This window comes from Heptranchias perlo, chromosome 5 (assembly GCF_035084215.1).
Source record: "Heptranchias perlo isolate sHepPer1 chromosome 5, sHepPer1.hap1, whole genome shotgun sequence".
In the NCBI taxonomy this organism is placed as follows: domain Eukaryota; kingdom Metazoa; phylum Chordata; class Chondrichthyes; order Hexanchiformes; family Hexanchidae; genus Heptranchias; species Heptranchias perlo.
This window is the reverse complement of record NC_090329.1, coordinates 71,838,390-71,857,355: the sequence shown is the minus strand read 5'-3', so window position 1 is coordinate 71,857,355 and position 18,966 is coordinate 71,838,390. Positions and strand designations below refer to the sequence as shown.

The 18,966-nt window shown below is 46.3% G+C and overlaps 1 protein-coding gene across 1 annotated transcript in view; it reads left to right on the top strand.

Moving 5' to 3' along the window:
* The window catches only part of nkain2 (sodium/potassium transporting ATPase interacting 2), a 504,953-nt gene extending 491,415 nt beyond the window's left edge, over positions 1–13,538 (top strand). The window contains exon 7 of the mRNA XM_067983806.1: positions 11,131–13,538. Coding sequence (XP_067839907.1) covers positions 11,131–11,140 — 10 coding nt within the window. The 3' untranslated portion in view covers positions 11,141–13,538. The remainder of the gene's footprint in view (positions 1–11,130) is intronic.
* The last annotated feature ends 5,428 nt before the right edge of the window (positions 13,539–18,966 follow it).

The window sequence follows — 18,966 nt, the reverse complement described above, 5'->3', positions numbered from 1 at the left end:
GGTGTATTCCCTTTGTGATTATAAGGCCTTTGGAATTCTTCTCCGGGAACCCCTACGTGGTGCTACCCCTGTGGCTCCAGCAGAGGTAGTGGCAGGTTGCTCGTCTTCTTGCCTTGACCGGGTAGATGCTTTTGGCGGACGGCCCCTGGGTTTCGGTGCCCGTGAGGGCACCTCCACAGACTGCTCCTCCTGCACCGGGGCAGGGGCAGACTCGGCCACCTGGAGAGGAGGCACCATTGCGGGTGCTGGTTGAGAGGTGGGCGACGGGTGGGACGTGGGGACGCCTTGAGAGGCGTCCCCGCTTCCATGTCCCCGGTCACCATCATCCCTCTCTTGGCCTCGGCCCACATCACCCCTTCCACCCTGCTGGACGGCAGTTTGGATGGCATGTGTGAGGCCTTGCAAGGCCACCCCTAGTGTATCCCTCAGCCTGTTGGTGGCGTCGGAATGTTGCTCACCCTGAATCCGTACAGACGTTGTGAGGGCCTGCAAGGACTCGAAGTGGAGCTGTGCGTGACGCTCGAGGGAGGCCAGCCTGTCCTCCACCGCAGACAGTCCCGCACCTACCCGCGACACTGTGTCGCCGGTACCCTCCTGTGCCTGCGCCACCAATGCCCACATGCAGGAGGTGGACTCCTCCATCGCCTGCGCTATTGTGGACAATGCGCACGGCACCTCTGCCAGCACCTCAGCAATTAGCTGGTGGCCCTCGACGACTCTCCTTTTCTCTGGTGGCCCCCTGGGTTCAGCATCTGGGTCCGGCTGAGCAGAGCCTGGAGATGAGTGCTCCCTCCGTCGCGGACCCTCCGCGGCTGCCCCTGCCACCAGGGTCTGCTCATGCTCACTCGTGCGCAGTGACTCACCAAGTGCTACCCCAACTAGTTGGCGAGGGGGACCCACCGAGGTGCGTGTCTCTGCGCTGGTGGATGGTTGGCTCTGATGTGACGATGCACCCTCAGAGACCGCCATGTCCTCTGAGGAATCGCCCTCCATGCTCGCTTGATCCAAAGACGCACCTGCAAGAGAACAGAGGGCACTTTGAGGCATGTGGACCAACTTGACAGTGCGCCTGATGGCAGGTGATGATACGGTCACTCGCGATCATGGGTGTTGAGTGTCAGCTTTCCCTTACCGCCCATTTCGGCAGCGACACACTCGCCATCGGCCACCGACAGGCAATGTCGCGTGCGGGCGAGGTCGAGCGCCTCCACCTCTGCGTCGGTGAGCTCCACCACTTGCGGCGGCCCACCTCCGGTGCGTGCCCTTTCGCGGTTGTTCTTGCTCCTCTTCTCCTGTGAAGGCAAAACACAGATGTGTGAGTGGGTGCGTCTTGCATCGTGAGACGCATCGAGCATCGGTGTGGTTGGGTTGAGCGTGGCGCGGAACGGATGGGAGGAAGTGTGGGCCACGTGCCCATCCCATTGCATGGGGATTGGGGTGTGTGGTAGTGTTCGGGTGGGGTCAGGGACGGTGGGTACTTGCGTGCACGGCGAGGATGGTGAATGAGTGGCTGTGAGGATTGCTGATGGAGCGCAGTGGTGGCTGTGCAGGAGGGGGTTGTGATCTGCTTGGCGTGATGGTGGGGACGGGATGTGGGAGGGTGCGTTGGTGTACTCACCTTGCCAGACCTAGTCAGGTCATTGAAGCGCTTGCGGCACTGCTCCCAAGTCCTTGGGGTGTTGCCCCTGCTGCTCACCTCCGCCGCCACCTCTGCCCATGCCTTCCTGGTTGCGGCGGCAGGGAACTTGCGCCCATCCTCAGGGAAGAGTGTTTCCCTCCTCCTCCTCACGCCCTCCAGCATCAGCTGCAGTGCCAGATCTGAAAAACGGGGCGCAGCCTTTCCCCTTGGTTGAGCCATTCTCCCAGACCTCTTGCTTGCAGCAGGAGGGGCTTTGGGAGACTGCCCCTTTAACTGGAGCTCCTACATCGCGTCGACGGTACTGCGCATGCGCAGCCGGCCGGCACGCAGCTGGGGAGCGCAGAACCCGGAAGCAGGCCTTAATGGGTCCAATTATCCCGCGATCGCGTGGGGGACGCGAACAATTACCCGTCCGCGTTTTCGACGCTCCCGGAGGACCACCCGCTGGGAACCCGCAGGCCTGCTAAATTCGAGCCCATAGAGTTATACAGCACGGATAGAGGCCCTTCGGCCCATCGTGTCCGCGCCGGCCATCAGCCCTGTCTACTCTAATCCCATATTCCAGCATTTGGTCCGTAGCCTTGTATGCTATGGCATTTCAAGTGCTCATCCAAATGCTTCTTGAATGTTGTGAGGGTTCCTGCCTCCACAACCCTTTCAGACAGTGAGTTCCAGACTCCAACCACCCTCTGGGTGAAAAAGTTCTTTCTCAAATCCCCTCTAAACCTCCCGCCTTTTACCTTGAATCTATGTCCCCTTGTTATAGAACCCTCAACGAAGGGAAAAAGCTCCTTCGTATCCATCCTATCTGTGCCCCTCATAATTTTGTACACCTCAATCATGTCCCCCCTCAGCCTCCTCTGCTCCAAGGAAAACAAACCCAATCTTCCCAGTCTCTCTTCATAGCTGAAGCACTCCAGCCCTGGTAACATCCTGGTGAATCTCCTCTGCACCCTCTCCAAAGCGATCACATCCGTCCTGTAGTGTGGCGACCAGAACTGCACACAGTACTCCAGCTGTGGCCTAACCAGTGTTTTATACAGCTCCATCATAACCTCCTTGCTCTTATATTCTATACCTCGGCTAATAAAGGCAAGTATCCCATATGCCTTCTTTACCACCTTATCTACCTGTTCCGCCGCCTTCAGGGATCTGTGAACTTGCACACCAAGATCCCTCTGACCCTCTGTCTTGCCTAGGGTCCTCCCATTCATTGTGTATTCCCTTGCCTTGTTAGTCCCTCCAAAGTGCATCACCTCGCACTTTTCCGGGTTAAATTCCATTTGCCACTGTTCCGCCCATCTGACCAACCCATCTATATCGTCCTGCAGACTGAGGCTATCCTCCTCGCTATTTACCACCCTACCAATCTTTGTATCATCAGCGAACTTACTGATCATACCTTTTACATTCATATCCAAGTCATTAATGTAGACCACAAACAGCAAGGGACCCAGCACCGATCCCTGTGGTACCCCACTGGCCACAGGCTTCCAGTCACAAAAACAACCTTCGACCATCACCCTCTGCCTTCTGCCACTAAGCCAGTTTTGTATCCAAAGTGCCAAGGCACCCTGGATTCCATGGGCTCGTACCTTCTTGACCAGTCTCCTGTGGGGGACTTTATCGAAGGCCTTACTGAAATCCATGTATACCACATCCACTGCATTACCCTCATCCACACGCCTAGTCACCCCCTCAAAAAATTCAATCAAATTAGTCAGACATGATCTTCCCTTGACAAAGCCATGTTGACTATCCCTGATTAATCCTTGCTTCTCCAAGTGGAGACTAATTTTGTCCTTCAGAATTTTTTCCAATAATTTTCCTACCACTGATGTTAGGCTCACTGGCCTGTAGTTCCCCGGTTTTTCCCTACTCCCCTTCTTGAATAATGGTATTACATTAGCGGTTCTCCAGTCCTCTGGCACATCCCCTGTGGCCAGAGAGGTTCTGAATATATGTGTCAGAGCCCCCGCAATCTCCTCCTTTGCCTCACACAGTAGCCTGGGATACATTTCGTCCGGGCCTGGGGATTTATCCATTTTTAGGCCTGCTAAAACCGCCAATACCTCCTCCCGCTCGATGTTAATATGTTCGAGTATATCACAGTCCCCCTGCCGTATTTCTATGTCTACATCGTCCTTCTCCATAGTGAAAACAGATGCAAAAAATTCATTTAGAACCCCTCCTACATCTGCCGGCTCCACACACAGATTGCCATTTTTGTCCCTAATGGGCCCTATTTTTTCCCTAGTCATCCTCTTACCCTTAATATACTTATAAAACATCTTAGGATTTTCCTTTATTTTGCTCGCCAGTGTTATTTCATGGCCCCTCCTTGATCTCCTAATTTCTTTTTTAAGTATCCCCCTGCACTTTTTGTACTCCTCTAGGGCTTCCTCCGTCTTTAGCCTTTTGTATCTGCCAAAAGCCCTCCTTTTTTTCCTAATCCATTCTCGTATATCCCCTGACATCCAAGGTTCCCTGGAGTTCTTGGAACCACCCTTGACCTTTACGGGAACATGTTGCCATTGTATGGTCTCAATCTCCCTTCTGAAAGACTCCCATTGCTCCGATGCGGATTTTCCTACAAGCAGCTGATCCCAGTCCATTTTGGCCAGATCCTGCCTTATCCTATTAAAATCGGCCTTCCCCCAATTTAGAACCTTTATTTCCGGCCCCTCCCTGTCCTTTTCCATGACCACCTTAAATCTCACCGAATTATGGTCACTGTCACCAAAGTGCTCACCTACTAGCACTTCTTCCACTTGGCCGGCCACATTCCCTAGAATTAGGTCCAGTACCGCCCCCTCTCTTGTAGGACTTTCTACATGCTGGCTCAAAAAGCTCTCCTGGATGCACGTTAAGAATTTTGTACCCTCTAAGCCTTTTACACTCTGAGTATCCCAGTTAATATTGGGGAAGTTGAAATCCCCCACTATTATTACCCTATTATTTGCACAATTTTCTGAGATTTGCCTACATATCTGTTCCTCTATCTCCCCCTGACTGTTTGGGGGCCTATAGTACACTCCCATCAAAGTGCTTGCCCCCTTTTTGTTTTTAAGCTCCACCCATATGGCCTCATTAGAGGAACCTGCTAATATATCATCCCTCCTTATGGCAGTAATTGATTCTTTAATTAATATTGCGACCCCCCCTCCTCTTATACCTCCCCCTCTGTCTCGCCTGAAGATTCTGTACCCCGGAATATTGAGCTGCCAGTCTTGCCCCTCCCTCAACCATGTCTCTGTGACAGCAACAATATCATACTCCCATGTGTTTATCAACACCTTCAGTTCATCCACCTTATTCGCAAGACTCCTTGCATTAAAATAGATGCCATCCAGCCTTGCCCTCACATATTTGCCCTGTCTTCCAAGCTGACTTGTTTTTTTCTCTATATTTGGCTGCACATCACCCCCTATTGTAGCTCCACTCTGTATCCCATCCCCCTGCCAAGTTAGTTTAAACCCCCCCCAACAGTGCTAGCAAACCTCCCCGCAAGGATATTTGTCCCGCTCTGGTTCAGGTGCAACCCGTCCGACTTGTACAAGTCCCACCTTCCCCAGAAGCAGGCCCAGTGATCCAGGAAACTGAAACCCTCCCTCCTGCACCAACTCTTTAGCCACGCATTCATCTGTTCTATCCTCCTATTTCTATACTCACTAGCCCGTGGCACTGGGAGTAATCCAGAGATTACAACCTTTGAGGTCCTGCTCTTTAATCTGCTACCTAGCTCCCTAAATTCTTGATGCAGGACCTCATCTCCCTTCCTACCTATGTCGTTGGTCCCAATGTGGACCACGACCTCTGCCTGCTCACCCTCCCCCTTGAGAATGCCCTGTAGCCGCTCAGTGACATCCATGACCCTGGCACCAGGGAGGCAACAAACCATCCTGGAGTCACGTTTACGGCCACAGAAACGCCTGTCTGTTCCCCTTACGATAGAATCCCCTACCACTATAGCTCTTCCACTCTTTTTCCTCCCAGCCTGTGCAGCAGAGCTACCCCTGGTGCCAGGAAGTTGGCTGCTGCTGCCTTCCCCTGATAAGTCATCCCCCTCAACAATATCCAAAGCGGTATATTTGTTTGAGAGGGGGACGGCCACAGGGGACCCCTGCACTGCCTGCCTGCTCTTCTTACTCTGCCTGGTGGTCACCCAATTACTTCCTGCCTGTACAACCTTTACCTGCGGTGTGACCATCTCACTAAACGTGCTATCCACGACATTCTCAGCATCGCGAATGCTCCTTAATGAATCCATCCGCAGCTCCAATGCCGCAATGCGGTTTGTCAGTAGCTGCAGCTGGATACATTTCCCGCACACATGGTCGTCAGGGACACCGGAAGGGTCCCTGATTTCCCACATAGAGCAGGAAGAGCATAACACGGGGCTGGGCTGTTCTGACATGACTTACCCTTTAACTAATTAATTCAAATTAAATGAATCCCACCAATTTCACTTCAATTAAAAAGGTATACTCAAGGGCCCTTGCTGAACAGCAGTCCCCCACTACACAACAGAGACCAGAGAATCCACAAACTCTAACCTTAGACAAATTCAGCAGGAAAATACTCACCAGCCAATCACTTACCTCTTCCTTGGTGACGTCCCACTTGGATTACTTTTTGCTTCTTATTTATCTTAGGTCCAGGAGTTAAGTCCCTGTGATGTCGCACAGTAGTTGTCTCTTGGTGCAGGTCTGCTGCTGCTTTTATTCCACAATCTCAGTCTTCTACTCTCAGGTCCACTACCGCTCTGCAGGAAAAGTTTGGAAAAGCAAGGCAAAGCAGCACCTCCTTCCCCCACTTCACCAAACTCCCACACTTACCGAACTCTCAGCACACTGTGTAATATCCGCACACCGTGCAGTCCGCACTGACAGGCCCCTGTATTTCTACAGTTGAGACTCAGATGAGTCAGGCCTGCCCCACCTTCAGGTACCAATTGAATCTAGCTAACCAATTAACTTGCTACAGCAGCTCTCTGCTGAAGCCTGACAGAAACTTAGAAATTTAAACTTTCAACTGAACTTACGGTGGCGCAGTGGGAAAAGCTCCGAGGAAATTTACCCCCTCTATTAATAGGACAAGATATTAAAAGTGCTGCAAGAAATATGCTAATCATTTACTATTGATTTCCCTGCAAACAGAGCACACATATTTTGGTCTTGCACAATTATGCGCTTCTTATTGCTAACTGAGTGCTAGACTTGAAGTTTTGAAGTGTGCAGATAAAGTTAAATCTATTAACCTTACAAAAGCATACCTTCAGTGAAGCAGTAGTTCCTTTAAAAACATTGCTTGATAATCTGTTACTGTTATTAAGGTCCCTTAGACAATGTTCTAGTGGTAAATTCACTCATCTACCATCAAAATGGGAATCCAGCAGTTTACACAAATCAGCATTTTAACTTTCCATCTAACTGTACCACCAACAGCTTGCATTTATATTGTGCCTTTAACATAGAAAAACATCCCAAGCTGCTTCATAGAGGCATAATAAAAAGAACAAGGATGCTGATGTGGATCTAGGTGGTCTTTGTCCTGGAAAGATTCTGGGGTCAGAAGCAGAGCTCAGGGTGGAATATGATGCCAAGATTGCAAACAGTCTGATTCAACCTGAGGCAGTGCCGGGGAGGGGAATGGAATCGGTAACAACCGTATGGAGTTTGTGGCAGAAGCCAATAGCTGTGATCTTACCAATGTTTAACTGGAGGAAACTGCAGCTCATCCAAGACTAGAAACAGCCTGACAACACAGAAGCAGTGGATGGGTTTAGAGATGGTGGAAAGATAGAGCTGGATGTCATCAGTGTGCATGTGGAAGCTGATCCTATGTCAGCAGATGATGTTTCCAACGGGCAGCACATAGATGAGGAAGAGCACAGGGTCGAGGTTAGATCCTTGATGGACTCCTAAGGTAATGGGCAGGAAGAGAAGACATCGCTGGAGATGCTTTGGCTACGATCGGAGAGGTACGAGTGAAACTAAGTGAGGCAGTCCCATTAAGTTGGACAACAGAGAAGTAGTATTGGAGGAGGATAATGTGATTGACCATCTCAAAGGCTGCACAGAGATTGAGGAGGGGGAGCTATTTATAATGTCAGCTAGCAGGAATGAAGTCAAGGGAGCAGGTGGTTGGTCTCATGGACCAGCACAGAGGGCATAACGTTTGATAGGAGAGAAACTAGAGAAAGATGCAGCTTCAGGGCAGAGGGGAAGTTTGGCCTGGAGGGCAAGGGGAATGGGTGAAAGCAGCAGAGTCAGTTGAACTGATGGTTTCAATCTTAGTTACAAAGAAGTCACACTTGTTGTTGGAGATGAAGGTGGAGAGGGCAGGGGTGAGGGGTTTAAGACATCAATCAGTAGTTAGCTGTCATGTTAACATATTCTAACAAATAATAATGATGCAAATAAACATGGCATCATATGCTGCTAGTGACAATGCTGCATAATGGAATCCAGAAGGAGTCAACAACAGCCATGTTTCTCAAAGGTGAAACTACTTAATATGGTAAAATTTTTGTAAATATCAAAATGCATTATCAGAACATCAACAATGTTATCAACTGGTAGGGGGACATCATATGAATAGCTAAAACGTCCACAAGGTTGCAAAACATCAACCATTACAGGAGTGTCAAAAACAGAATCGACAACTTGAAAAAAGTGATGGAAGAAAAAAAGAAATTTTAATGCTGAAAGGTTGAATGGAGATTGTCGATGTTCACTGCCACCAAAGAAAAGATTAACATGACTGGAACACAAAATTATAGAGATTTCATAACTATACCATAGGCCGAAACACCTAGCTGGAGTCCCGATTGTTTAAATTACAATCTTTTTCACATTGCAGTCTCCCAGTGCAGTGCAGTATAAATAGTTTGAAAAGCACCTTGCATAAAGGTAATTTAATGCCAATAGTATTCTGGGTTTTATAAATCAGAGCATATAAAGTGTAAAAGAGTAATGATAATTTAGGCACTCCATTATAGAAAGGACCTTAAAACCATAGACCACGAGATGTAAATTCAGCAGGGTGATACAAGGGATGAAAAACTATAGATTAAATAGGGAAAGACTTTTTCCTCTGCTTGGGCAGTCAGTCACACAGGCCATCATTAAAATATGAAATAATCACAAGAGATTGAGGAGAGAGGTTAAGAGAAATTTCTTTACACAGAGAGTTGTCAAAGTATGGAATGCTTTGCTGCAGGGTTTAGTTGAGCAGAGACCATTGTACGTTTTTAGGAAATGGTGGATAAATATTTGAAGCAGAGGAAGATGCAGAGCTACGGGGAGAGAGCAAGGCAGTGGGAATGGTTTTGTATTGCTCTAGTAAAGAGTCATCACAGACACAAAAGGATGAATGGCCTCTTTCTATGCACTCCTGCTCTTAATGGCTTCACAAAAATGTAACACAAAAGCTTTTGTGGGCCATTTTTAGAGTGGCCAGCAGCAGTCCCTTTAAGGACTGCTGGTTAAGCCGCTCAACACCAGAACACATGTGTGGAGTGTGCGCAGTGCCATTACCACCCTGTTAATATCGATTTAACTGGGTGATAATTGGCCCCAATATATGTTAATAATCAGCACTCACAAACAGCAACTGTTAGTCATTCTGTACAAGTTCCATTTTATATTAACTGATGGGAAGGACTATTGCATTAGCTATGATATGTTAATGGTAGTGTAACAAATCATTGCACTCTGAAATCACTTTTGAGATATTAAAGTTCCTGCCAAATACAATATAAATTAATTTGTTATACCGGCTTTAATATTAACCTATGATTAATTGTAAAGAGTGTTGAATAATAAAAAATCACTGAGTGGTGTTAGGAAAGTATATGATAAGCAGGTTGTTTACTTTCTAATGATTTAGGATAGAGAGCAGAATAAATTTTGTTCACAGAGGGTTGTGAGACTATGGAATCCACCACTAAAGTTAGTGATTGAAGCAGAGACCATGGCCATGAATTTCCTTGGAGCTGCTCCCATTCTGCTGTAGTAACTTCGCCGTAAGTTTATGCATGTAAACGGGGTTTCTGCCGCACTTCCAGCTAAGCTATGGTGGCAGAGCAGTAGTAGCTCCGAGGAAATTCCCAGCCCATCTTAACATTTAAAAATTGGGTTAGATAGGTGATAGAAGGAAAAGACAATAAAGGGATTTGGCAACAGGGTGGGTGGATGGGATTTGGACTACTCGTGTGGAGGATAAACACCAACACAGACTGCCTGTTTCTGTGTTGTACTTTCCAAGTAAACTCACTGGTTACAAGTATAACATCATACCTTCACAACTTGGGAACAAAGATAATAAATGTCATCACTTAAAAATATTAGTGATCTCAGTAATAAGATCATCACAGAAATTACTTTACGTTGGGGAATATTCAACAATGTATAACTGTCTCTGTGGCAGAAAAAAAGGCTGATAGGTGATGTCTGGTCAGTTGTTACTTGTGTCCAAATAAGAAAAGCTTCCAGAATCAAAAATTGCAGATAATTTACTTTGATGTTCGGACTTATCCTAAGCATGTGAGCATGCATTTATACTTCAGTGCAACAGTTTTCCTCTATGCCAGCTCCAGCATTTGCAATGTAGTGAATCAAAAAGGTATTTTTAACACTTTTATTCCACCTTTCTCTCTATGTTCTGTCTGTTGCATGTCATCTGTAATGGCAGAGTTGTATTATATCCATCGACTGTGATACACTATGCATCTAATGTTAATCTGTGTATTCAGTTCCTAGTGGTCTGTGCATCTTATTACTAGTTGGTGTAGCAGTGCTCAACCTTTCCAGTTTCCTAATATTCTGGTGAGGATATCAGTGCAGTTCTCAGTCAGTCTTAGGTCCAGTCCCCTGATATTCCAATAGTGGTAGGTGTTCTTTCTCTGGTTATGTATATTTATTGGGAGTGTTAATCTAGTTCCCTAACATTATAATAGTAATATCTGTCCAGTTCCCTCCAAATGCAGTGTGCGCTTGGGTTGGGAAACCAGCCTTGTTGTAGGAAAATTTATTTTCAGGGTTTCAGTTTCAAATAATCGGAAATGAGGAGGGGGAGGTTACAAAATTGAAATGAGTCTAAATACTCATTCCACGAATCCTGGATCCTACGGTTTTTGTTCTGAATCCCAGTAAGCATTGCAGTGCAGATCCCTGGACACAGTAGTATAGAATGACAAAACGACATCCCTCATGCATCCAAAATCTAAGTGATTTGCATCTGGTTTCTGACTCCAACAGCTTGGATTAGTTGGGCCCTCAAAAACCACTGTGATTTGAGCCATTCCTCAACTTGCACACAGGCAATGCTGGTGTGTAGCAGCCTTTTGGGAACAAATACATCTCGGAATTCTGTGGGTCATATCAAATGTGCTGAAAATGTAATTGTTATTTAATCTTTGAAGTTTGACAAATACTTGAATCTTTAAGCAATATTTGATTAATATACTTTTCAATTTATCATTTTAGGTCAAAATAAACTGGCAACTGGATGCCTTAAAATCCTTCTAACTTCAAATTTTTCATACCTTAATTTCAAAAAATCTGGTGGTGATGACTTTTGTATTGTACAATGTGGAGCACTGAGCATGTTTGGAATGATGGCCTAGCTCAGAGACTTGGGAATACAGAAGACCCAACTAAAATGCAGACATATGAAAGACTTCAAAGTTTTAAAACTGAATGCGACAACCAGCAATCTTCCTCCTATGTGTTTCAACATGTTGAATAAAACAAATGGAAGTTTGGCTCCTAAAAGATCAAACTAAAGTATTGGTGCCCTCTGCAGGCCAACATGAAAATCTCACTGCACAGTCTTCTTGTATGTTTCCAGATTGCCAATTATAACCGCAACTGTTCATCAACAAATTAGATTAACGATTTATGTTTAGAGGTCATTGTTGAATATGCATTTTATTTTGGATTAGCCGCAAATGGTGAATTGAATCAGTGCCATGATTTTACTAAGGACGAGATGAAGCTACCAAATGTGAGCTATTTTTCACACTAGCTGCACATTTGCCTTAATACATCCAGATCTAAATATCTCTGAATCAGTTAAAAAGGTAGGAATCTTTTTTTATAATGTTGAATCTGTTTCCCTGAGTGATAGCTGATGGAAAGATGCAGCACTCTATGATAACGCTGCTGTAGCTTTGCAGGAGATGCTTTCAAAAACCCTGGCTCTTCAGTAAGTAGTCCACTTCATCTTTTTTTGTCCCTGCACAGAAGTAAATGTGAAGCTGTGGAAGAAATAGGCTGTCGTAGTATATATGAATAGTTGAAAACCTTTATAGGTTACATGAAAAATAGATGAAAGGCAAGAGCCAAACAAAAGTTGGTAGTAGAGCGTAGTGAAGAGAGATTTGTTTCTGAGTCCCACTGCTTATGCTATGATCCACTGAAGTTGTGTATGTTTTTTCTACCTTAATGTATACGACAGCTATTACCTTTAAACACAGGGATATATGTACATTTACGTTCACTGAAGCAAACTAAAGGCTAGAAGTTGTATTTACTGTTTTTTTTAATGCAGAAGTCTGTTGAAATACTCTGTGGTGATCACCTTTGTTACCTGTATAAAAGGAACATGATTTTATTATCTGTATTAGCGCTCAGTTGGTCCCATGGTGTTTGGGGAAACCAAATCTGCAGTAGAATATGTCTCAAACATTATATCTTAGCTGTATTTGTGGTTCATGGTTGTGCTTTGTTTGGTAGTTTGGCGGTGCTATTAAGAACTAAATTGTAGTAAAATGTGCTTGTAAAAACGTTCTGTACTTGCCTGCTCAAACCCCCTTTTACTTTTTTGACAATTGCTTGTAGTTTATGCCAAATGTTACAGCCTGGAAAAAATTATAGTAACATTTAAGTTTATTTATCACCATTTATAATACTACAGGGGCGCAGTGATTGTTTCATTACTTATTACCAGAGCACTTAAACAATGTCATTTTTCTTTAAGGTAGAGGTTGAATGATATGGTGAGTAAAAGCATATTCTTAATTATCATTAATTATGTCGGGACTAGTACAAGAACTAAGGGAAACATTGCACAGAAGGGAGTTTACAATCTGTGCAACTAAGATGTGATTCTCTAAGGTTAGGTAATGGCCAGATTGAGATATTTATTAATACAATTAAAATTAATAATTTATTAGATTCCACTTTTTAAAAAAATACTGCCTTCGAACTCATTTTATGTCGGTTATGCTTGAAAAATGGAAACCTGGGCTGATTTATTTGGAAATCATTTTTTGCCCTAACTTAGTCTGGGCATCAAGGATCTGTACCAAGACCATCAAAAACACCTGGCCCATATTAAGAATGTTTTACTTTTAATTATTTAATAATTTGTCATCATTAGTGAGTTGTAAGTCATTAAAATAATGACTGCGCCCTAAATTATTAAGCCCATTGTTTTGATTTGTCAGTATAAACCTACAGGCAAGTTACCAGCAGGAACACTAGAGTAGATTTTCATCTTCACCACCTGAAATCAATAGAATGAATATCGGGCGGGTTCTATAAAGAGCAGGCGATCCGTGCCACCAGATTACCGTCTAGGCGGTGGAGATGGAAATCTACCCACTTTCTTTTACATAATTCAATGAAATGTTTATTTTTATAGTTGTAGATAATGCTGAGGAACGTTTGTTTCATGCTCTACTATAAAAGGAAGTCTGAGCACTGATGGATTTACATCTAAGAAGAAATCAGTGATTGGAGTCAAATTTAGCAGTATTAAGTTTACACTTGTTTTTAACTTTTACTATCTGATCTCTTCTTTGACGGGAAGTATAGTCCCTGTTTACTTGCACACCCTTGTGCTGTAGGCACTTTTGGAAAAGCCTTTTTATTTTAAACAAATAAATTTTGCAGGATTAATATATTGTTGTGGGAAATTATTTAATGCTCTGTATTTATTGCAATAATATATGACAAAATGCTCTTGCCTTAAAAAAGTGCCAATATTATTGAATTTATCAACGTCTCTGCTAGGTATGAGAATTGAACACTTTTCCCCTTTTGTCATCCAGTGCCAGCATCAATTCACAAGTCAGAGACAGCACAGCCAGATAGCAAGTAAAGTTCCCTCTCATCTGCTCCAACTATGCAACTTGACACTAACCTCAGGAAAGTAGCTCACTACAACAATTTGAATTTCTATTTCCCACAACAAATATTCTTATGGTACCAATTTAGTCCAATTACTGTTATGAATTTGTGCGTATCGGGAGCTGAATTAATACTCAATTCATTTGCAACTTTTATAACTGAGAGAGAAGACCTTCTTCCCATCCCAAGATCACGATAGATGTGGATGAAGAAGGTCATTCGGCCCATCCTAGCTCATCCATCCAGGAAAGAAACATAAGGACAGATTTTCCTCTTGCTGTGCTTGAGCATAAAGGATCGCTTGGGTGCAACCTAAAAATTGGGTGGGGAGGATCATACATAGGAGCAGGAGTAGGCCATACGGCCCCTCGAGGCTGCTCCACCATTCAATAAGATCATGACTGATCTTTGACCTCAACTCCACTTTCCCGCCCAATCCCCATATCCCATGATTCCCTTAGAGTCCAAAAATCTATCGATCTCGGCCTTGAATCTACTCAACGACTGACCATCCACAGCCCTCTAGGGTAGAGAATTCCAAAGATTCACAACCCTCTGAGTGAAGAAATTCCTCCTCATCTTAGTCCTAACTGGTCGACCCCTTATCCTGAGACTATGCCCCCTAGTTCTAGACTCCCCAGCCAGTGGAAACAGCCTCTCAGCATCTACCCTATCAAGCCCCCTCAGAATCTTATATGTTTCAATAAGATCACCTCTCATTCTTCTAAACTCCAGAGTGCATAGGCCCATTCAACTCAATCTCTCCTCATAGGACAACCCTCTCATCCCAGGAATCAATCTAGTGAACCTTTGTTGCACCGCCTCTAAGGCAAGTGTATCCTTCCTTAGGTAAGGAGACCAAAACTGTACGCAGTACTCCAGGTGTGGTCTCACCGAAGCCCAGTACAATTGTAGTAAGACTTCCTTACTGTTGTACTCCAACCCCCTTGCAATAAAGGCTAACATACCATTTGCCTTCCTAATTGCTTGCTGTACCTGCACGTTAACTTTTGTGTACAAGGACACCCAAATCCTCCTGAACACCAACATTTAATCGTTTCTCACCATTTAAAAAAATTCTGTTTTTCTATTCTTCCTACCGAAGTGAATAACTTCACATTTCTCCACATTATACTCCATCTGCCATCTTCTTACCCACTCACTTAACCTGTCTATATCCTTTGCAGACTCTTTGGGCACGATTTCAAAAGAAATCTGCGGGTGCATTGGGGGCGGGCGGGCAAAGAAAATCGGCTTTTTTGGAATGGGCAGGAATCCCTGCTCCAACCCGCCGAAGAATGCGCACGACCCAGAGTCTGCTGGGTGGCATGCCATTCCCGAACCCGGAATCACCGCCGGCAATTAAAGCTGGCGGGATGATATTTAAACCACTAAATCAAGTATTAAAGTACTTGAAATGTCCATAAATCCAATTAACAATGAAGGCAAGTGATTTTAATGTTGCTTCAACGTGTTTCCCGTGCTGTGTGAAACACGACATTGGAAAGTAGTCGGGTTTCATCCAGCAGCCATTTGAACATTTAAATCCCTGTTTGACAGATGGGGATAAAAGGTGAGTTATTGCAGCAGGGCACTCAGTTCTCTCAGACAAACTTTTGGCTGGGAGATCTTTGTGTTTAGACTGAAAATTCTTGGTTTCCACTCAGAATTCTTCTGTTTACACATATTTACCAACTTTTCGGACCCCCTCAAACTGACATCATCAGGATTGGGGGGCACGATGGCTGCATTCACTGGTACATCCGAGGACAAGGAACATCACCATCCTCACCAGGCATGGCGTGCACTTCCGTCACTTGTAGCTCCACAACGCAGTGCTGCACCACAGGCACCTGCACAAGAGCAGAGAGGGGAACAACAGAGGCATTGACGTCGCAGGAAGCATTACCCTCGTCAGATGGTCCACAGACCGAGGCTCAGCTTCCTGGACCTCTCTGAGCAGCAGTGCGTACGGAGGCTGAGAGTGAGTCGCCAGGTGGTCGGCTCCCGGCTGCATCTCATTATCCATCGGTTCAACAGAACCGTTAAAGTGACCACCGGCCTCAACTTCTTCGCCTCCGGATCATTCCAGGGCACCATCGGTGACATCGCCGGGGTCTCTCAGTCGTCTGCCTACAAGTGCATAGGGCAGGTCACTGACGGTTTGTTTCACTGGGCCTCGCAATACGTCAACATCCCCATGAAGGACCTCAGCCGGATGGAGAGGGCAATGGGATTCCTCTCTGTGGCTGGCTTCCCACATGTACAGGGTGCAATCGATTGAACGCACATAGCAATCCGAGCACTTCCACACGAGCCAGGACTGTTCATCAACAGAAAGGGCTATCACTCCATCAACACTCAGCTCATTTGTGACCACCGCAAAAGATTTCTTCACGTGTGCACCAGATTCCCTGGCAGCTGCCATGATTCGTTCATTCTGAGGGAATCCAACATCCTGGACCTCTTCCACTCACCGAACACCCTTAAGGGCTGGCTCCTTGGGGACAAGGGATACCCCCTGCACACGTGGCTCATGACACCTCTGAGGAACCCCATCAGCGAACAATAGCGTCGATACAACGACAGCCACATCGCCACCAGGTCTATAATTGAACATGTGGTAGGACTGCTGAAGATGCGATTTCAGTGCCTCGATCGTTCTGGGGGAACGCTTCAAAACGCATCAGCGAGAGTGGGTCGCATTATAGTAGTGTGTTGTGTCCTGCACAATTTGAATTTCTATTCATGGCGCAACATAGAGGGGTACCGGTTGATGAGGCCCCATGCCCTCATCCACCATCCACATCTGCAATAGAAATTGAGGAGGAGCAGTAGCAGGAGGAGGAGGAGGACGAGCCCATGGGCAGAGCAGTGGCTCACTTGGCTGCTCGTGAGGCCAGGGAGTCACTGATATGTGAACAGTTCTCATAAGATCACAAAGTGAGAAGAGTCCAGTCCTCACACCATCTGGAAAGAGCAGCGCCCACACCATCCCCCTGCCCCCCCCGCAAAAAACAGTCCTGCAACTACACATACACCCTCTGTAAAGTCACCCACTGGGTGGCATCATATGTCGCCTTTCATAATGAAGCACATGAATGGCCGTTGTCACAAAAGACAGTCAAGAATGGGCAAGACGTGGCAAGAGTGATGAGAATAACATTTAATGTGACTTTAACAAAAAACAAATATAAATGAAAAACGTGACATTCTGCCAGACACCCTTGTGCATACCCTTCGTGATCACAAATCCTTAGCCTTTCTCTTCCGACTACTTCTACGTGGTGCATCCCCTGTGGCTGCAACAGGGTTAGTGGCATGTTGCTCATGCCCATGCCCGGACTGCTTAGATGCTCTCGGCCTATGTCCTCTGGGTTTTGGAGCCTGCGAGGGCAACCTCCAAAACTGCTCCACCTCCACATGAGCAAGGGCAGACTCGGCCACCTGGAGAGGAGGCAGCATTGCGGGTACTGGTTGAGAGGGGGGCAACGGGTGAGACATGGGAGCGCTTTAAGTGGTGTCCCCACTTCCATGTCCCCTTTCATCATCCCTCTCCTGGACCAGGCCCACATCACTCCTACCACCCTGCTGGAAAGCAGTTTGGAGGACATATCTGATGCTTTGGAAGCCCAATTGTAAAGTTTCTGTCTGCCTGTTTAAGGCAGCAGAATGTTGTTCACCGTGAGTCCGAACGGCCAATGTCAGGGCCTGAATGGACTCATTTGTGAGCCGTGCCTGAAGCTGGAGGCTAACCTTCTCTTCATCACAGATATTCCCGTAGTTACCTGCGACACCATCTCAGACATTTCCGCACTTACTTGCGAAACTATCTCAGACATTTCTGCAGTTACATGCGAAACTATCTCAGACAGTTCCTTACGTCCCTGTGACACCATCTCAGAGATTCCCTCCCGTACCTGTGCCACCATTCCATTCATGCAGGAGTTGGACTCCTCCATCCTCTGCGCTATTGTGGATAGTGTGAGTGGCACCTGTTCCAGTACCCCGCAAATGTGCTGCTGTCCCTCGATCATTCTCCTTTTAAAAGATGGCCCCCAGGGTTCAGCATCTGTGTCCAACTGAGCAGAGCTTGGAAAGGAGTGCTCCCACCAACGCGGACTCTCCACAGCTGCCCCTGCCACCTGTGTCTGCTCGTGCTCACTTGTGTGTGGTGACTCACCAGGTGCCAACCCAACTAACCGACTACTAGGACCCACCAAGGTGTGAGTATCTGCGCTGGTGGATGGCTCGCCAAGGTGTGATGGTGCGCCCTCACAGACCAAGAGCTCCTCTGAGGAATCACCCACTACCGTCACTGTGGTCGTTGAAGGTCCTGTAAGAGAACAGAAGGCAATATTAAGCATCATCATAGATGTGTCATGTTGCGCTGAGCATACTGAGGTGTTCAACATGCCAATCATTATTAACATCAATTCTTATTGTATGTGATGAATGTTAAAGTTGTGTCTCCAGACGTTTGTGGGGTGCAAGTCTCAGCGTCCCCAATGGACAGGCACTCGAGGGTGCAGCTGATCTCTAGGGCCTCCTGCTCCGTGTCTGTGAGGACCACTATTTGTGGCGGCCCCCCTCCAGCCCTCGCCTTCTCGCGGGCATTTTGTGCTCTATCCTCCTAGAAGAGGAGAAAGTACATATGTGTGAGTGAGTGATGGTGAAGTGGCCTGCCGATGAATGCATTGCTTTGGCAAGGCTGACCGTGAAAGAGGTGCATCAGAAGGTGAGTATCAGAGAGAGACATCATATTGGATCAGGATTGGGGTGAGTGGTAGTGGTGGGGTCACAAATGGGGAAGTGAAAGTAAATTGAGGATGAGCCTTAATTGGGTGTGAGGAGTGATGTGATGGAGTAGTCTTGGCAGTGCAGAATGAGTTGGTGGGGGGATGGGTGATGTGCAACATGGAATGCAGGAGAATCAGGAAGTGTACTCAGTTTTGTTGACCTAGTTAGGTCATTGAAACGCTTCCTGCACTGGATCCCGGTGTGGGATATGTTGCTCCTGCTGGTGACCTCCTCTGCCACCTCAAGCCAAGCCTTCTGTCCTCCTGTCGGCCGGGTAAAACAGTTCCCTGCTCCTCCTCACCCTGGCCAGCAGCACCTCAAATGAGGCATCGCTGAATCTTAGAGCAGCCTTGCCCCTGTGCTGCTCCATTGTGTCTTCTTGCTCCA